This window comes from Melitaea cinxia, chromosome 7, assembly GCF_905220565.1.
Source record: "Melitaea cinxia chromosome 7, ilMelCinx1.1, whole genome shotgun sequence".
NCBI lineage: Eukaryota > Metazoa > Arthropoda > Insecta > Lepidoptera > Nymphalidae > Melitaea > Melitaea cinxia.
Window position 1 is genome coordinate 15,757,655 of NC_059400.1, and position 4,338 is coordinate 15,761,992.

The following is a 4,338-nucleotide window of genomic DNA, read 5'->3' on the forward strand; positions in this document are numbered from 1 at the left end:
GTTTAGCCGACTGTTCTGGTGACAGTGTTTCGCCTGATTCGTTCCTTAGCAATGCGTCCTCGTGTCTACGAGAGGTCTTCCTGATGACTCTGTAGATGCCGTCCCACACGCTTTCACGGTCCTGTGCCGTGCAGAAGTCTTTCCAGCTCTGAGTGGCTGCTTCGTCTGCCGCCTGTTTATATTTTTCCTTGGCCCGTACGTATTCTTCGATGACGCCAGCCCTTCTGCAGGGTGCAGCATTTCTGATGCGACGTTTGGCTCTTAGTTGCTCCCTTTTCAGGGAATCTAGCTCTACCGACCACCAGGGCGGTCGGGGGTCGCCTTTCCAAGGTTTTATCTTCGGGATGGTACTCTCGCACGTGCGGTGAATGATCGCGACGTATTTTGCGATTATTCCATCGAGATCGTCCTTGTTCGAGACATTTAGGACGGCTTCCAGAGTGACGCTTTCTTCCGCGAGGCCGGTTGTTAGGGTAGCGGAGAAATCTGTCCATCGCGCCTTTTTGGTGTTGTATCTGCGCGTCGAGATTGGGTCCAATGGTTTCAAAGGCCCCTCAGTGCGCAGACTAAACGTAATGGCGTTGTGATCAGATGTGATCAGATTTCGTTCCACTCGCCAGGTTTCCAGTCTCGCGAGAAGGGATTGACTGGTTAGAGTCAGGTCTACGCAACTCGAGTATAGCCTGTCTCCTCTGTAAGTCTCGAACGTAGGAACTTCCCCGCTGTTATGGATATGGAGGTCCATCTCGGTGATAAATCTATGGAGTTGTGCTCCTCGATGGTCTTCGGAGCTGCTGCCCCACCAGTGGCTCCAGGCATTGACGTCACCGGCCACTATGTGATGGTGTGTGGGGAACTTCGCGGTAGCCGTTCTCACTTGTTTAAGGTATGGTTCCATGTCTTGGTCCCTTGGTTCGAAGTAGACGGACAGTATGCCAAGCTCGAGTCGGCCGGCCTTTACTAAGACGGCGGCCACGTTCTCGGTGACAATTTGGGGGTCATGAATGACTTCCACGTTGTCACCGAACACGATAATCGCCGCCTTTACTGGTTTCTGGCGGCCCAGGGTGCACTGGATGATCTTCGTGCCAGGGTATTGCCTCATTTCGCCCGTTCTACCGGTGTACGGTTCCTGTACTAGGGCGAGAGAGATCCTCTTCTCCCGGGCCACCTGAAGCAGTTCGTCCGTTGCCAACTTTGAGCGCTGCAGGTTTGCTTGTATGAAGCGCAAAGCGCATCCTGCCCCGACCGTCTCTCCGTAAGGGACCACAACTTTGGCCTCCGGGTCGCCCTTAGCAGTATTGTACCCTTGATCGAGCTATGTTGTCCCATTTTATTCGTTCCTGGCATTCTGCGCTATACGCTGTGTGTGCCAGGTCGGGACCAGATCTTTTTGCTCTGAAGCAGTTTATGCACTTGGGTGGTTCGCTCTTCGCCCTCGAGGGACAGTTTCCCCTCGTGTGTTCGCCGGCACAATAGTTGCAGGCGTCATTTTCCTGTTTGCAGAGGGCCTTGGTGTGTCCGAATCCAAGGCACCTCATGCACTGGACAAGCGGAGACTGGTCCTCGACGGCGCATCTTCCGAACCCTACGTAAATCTTTCCCCTGTCCACAAACCTTCTCCAGAGCGCCGGGGAGAGCTCGATTACCGGGTGGCACTCGTGGGGGTTTCGGACGCGTTTTCTAAACCGCACCTTCATCCTAAGCGCTGCCCTGTCGACTCCTTCGAGAATGTAGCCGTTTTGTGCCTTTATGAGGTCTACAATTTCCTCGTTGGAGTAACTTGACAGCACTCCCCTCACGCAAATCAGGGGGTCTTGGTTTGTGGGCTCCCGCACCGTCAGTCCTGAATTTTTCTGAACCTGACCCTTGATCTTAGCCATGTCTTCTTTTGAGGCGCACCTCACCACGATCTTCTGGTCGCGCGCCTTCCGGACCCTTTCCATCCTCGCCCCAGACTTCTTTAGATCCAGCGAGTCTTTGATCTTTGCGAGTACTTGCTCGCTGGTCTCCTGCTTGTTTTGGGACGAGATTATGAGAGTGTGGTTGGGTCTTTGTTCCACACTCTCTGGTTTAGGTCGGGCTGCGACCTGGGCGTAGCTGGTTGACGCCATAGGAGCCAATTTCGTGACCCCTTCTTTGATCGTGTTTAGGGTCTCCTTGACCTCCTGTACCGCCATCTCTGTTTCCAGTGTCGGTTTTTTTGGCGATGCGATGGTCCTGCTAGAGTCCCTCAGGGCTCGCAGCTCCGAGGACATAATTTCGACTTTTTCGTTCAAGTCTTGGAATAGAAGGGTCAGATCCATTTGTGGGTGTGGTTGTGTACTGGATGGTTGAGTGTTTGTTACTTTTATGAATTGTTTTAACTCATGTTTTTAATGTTTTTAATTTCAATAGCCTCACGGATCATCCTTGGTTGGAATCGGTGTTCTTTTGCGAGGATCTGTGGTTTATCGAATCTAATATAATGGCTAGCTGTGTCTAGACTGTGTTCACAGATTGCGGACTTAGTATAGCGACGATGTTTTAAGTATATGTTCCATAACGCGAGATTTGATCGATCGTTTTGTTTGTCCTATATAAGAGAGACCACAGTCACAATCAAGCTTGTATACTCCTGCATCTTGTAAGGGTATATGACACTTGACAGATGGTAAAAATTGACTTATCGTTTTTGGCGGCTTGAAAAAAGTTTTTATAGAAGCTCGCTTTAAGATGAAGCCAATCTTGTCAATGACCCCTTTCATAAAAGGTAGCACAGCAGGTACTCGTTCGACGGTGGCTGGTTTCACACGTTCACTGCGATGAGGACGCGGTACCCGAAGCTTGTTGTCTCGCAGTACTTGCTTGACATGTTGAAGTTCGGTCTCCAAGTGTCGCTCATCGCAGATCCCTCGTGCTCTCTGAAACAAAGATTTACCCACGGTAGCTAACTGTGTTGGATGATGGTGTGATTCACCGTTTAAGTACCTATCCGTATGGGTATGCTTTCTATACACTGTATGGCTTAAGGTATTGTTGGGATTACGGATGACTAATACATCTAAGAAAGCTAAAGATTTATTTGCCTCCAACTCCATTGTGAATTGAATTTTGGAATTTATGGAGTTAAGATGGTGTAAGAATATGGATACTTTATCAGATGGTAATATTGTGAAAGTATCATCTACATACCGTTTGTAGAACCTGGGTGTTATGGGCGAATCAAAAGTTAATAATAAACCGCGATAAAATCTGAAAAAAGTTGTTTCATTAAATGAGTAAAATTCGCGTAAACATTAGAAAACAAAATTTTATTCTTTTCATTTTATTAATGAATAAATAAATAAATAAATGAAAACGTTTAATTTTATGACTTATATGTAAAAAAGGATATTATTTACCTACAATGTTTGTTGGTCTTTTAACATGATAATGTACACTAACTTAGTAAAGCAGGTAACTTAATATCTATGGTTAGTAACAGCCGGCTGATTTAACGATCTTGTCAATTTGTTGGTCACTTTATGATATGCGACCATTTTTTCAATTTAACGAAATGACCACGTCGAGCTTTTTTACATTTCAAACCAATTTTTCATTTCATATTTAAGTCAAGCGTGTTGCTGTTTCAAAATTTCGTATCAAAGTATATGTATGCCGTACAAGTATATTTCGGTCTGTCAGATATACACGTTGAGGGGATGACGGGAACGACCGTCATTTTGTGATACAGCTCGCGTGACACGGATCAGGTTTTTTGTTAGGCTCTTCAGGATTTACGGATATTAATGAAGATAAAGAAACCTTGTATGAGACTGTTCTTACGTAAACGCCTTACGTGAAGTTTCTTTTTTTTTTTTGTTTTAACTGAATTTGGTTTTTTGTGAGATAATTATTATATTATGAGATTAGATATTTTTTTTCTTTCTTCGTTGAAGAATTAAAAATAAATAGATAATGTTCTAATTAACTTGATTTATTTCTTAATTTTTTATACCTAACTGTTACAAATTGTTACAGAAATATCTTCTTGACTAAACACATGGTTTTTGCCACAAAGTATGACCAGCCTAATCTTCTCTCCTCAATAAACCTCACCCCTTCTCCATCTTCGTTCTCTCTGCCTAACGTTACAGAGTGTTAACTGTTAAATTTATTTGTTTTTTTTTAAGCGACGTGTTCGTATTTATTTACGTTAACATACTGTTTTCTTTATGTTTTTTTTTTGAAAACATAAACTGAACATTAAATATCTTACCGAGGAACCTATTTTGAGTGATTTTTTTTGACTTTTTGGTCACAATCAACATTGAATGTTTTGTTTAATCAAATGCAAAAATCTTTATTCAAATTTTC

General features: G+C 44.4%; 1 protein-coding gene across 1 annotated transcript; it reads right to left on the reverse strand.

Moving 5' to 3' along the window:
- Positions 1–1,292: 1,292 nt before the first annotated feature.
- On the reverse strand, positions 1,293–2,306 carry LOC123654909. Its single transcript, XM_045590766.1, has one exon. The coding sequence runs from the start codon at positions 2,304–2,306 to the stop codon at positions 1,293–1,295; it is 1,014 nt and encodes a 337-aa protein (XP_045446722.1).
- Between the last annotated feature and the right edge of the window lie 2,032 nt (positions 2,307–4,338).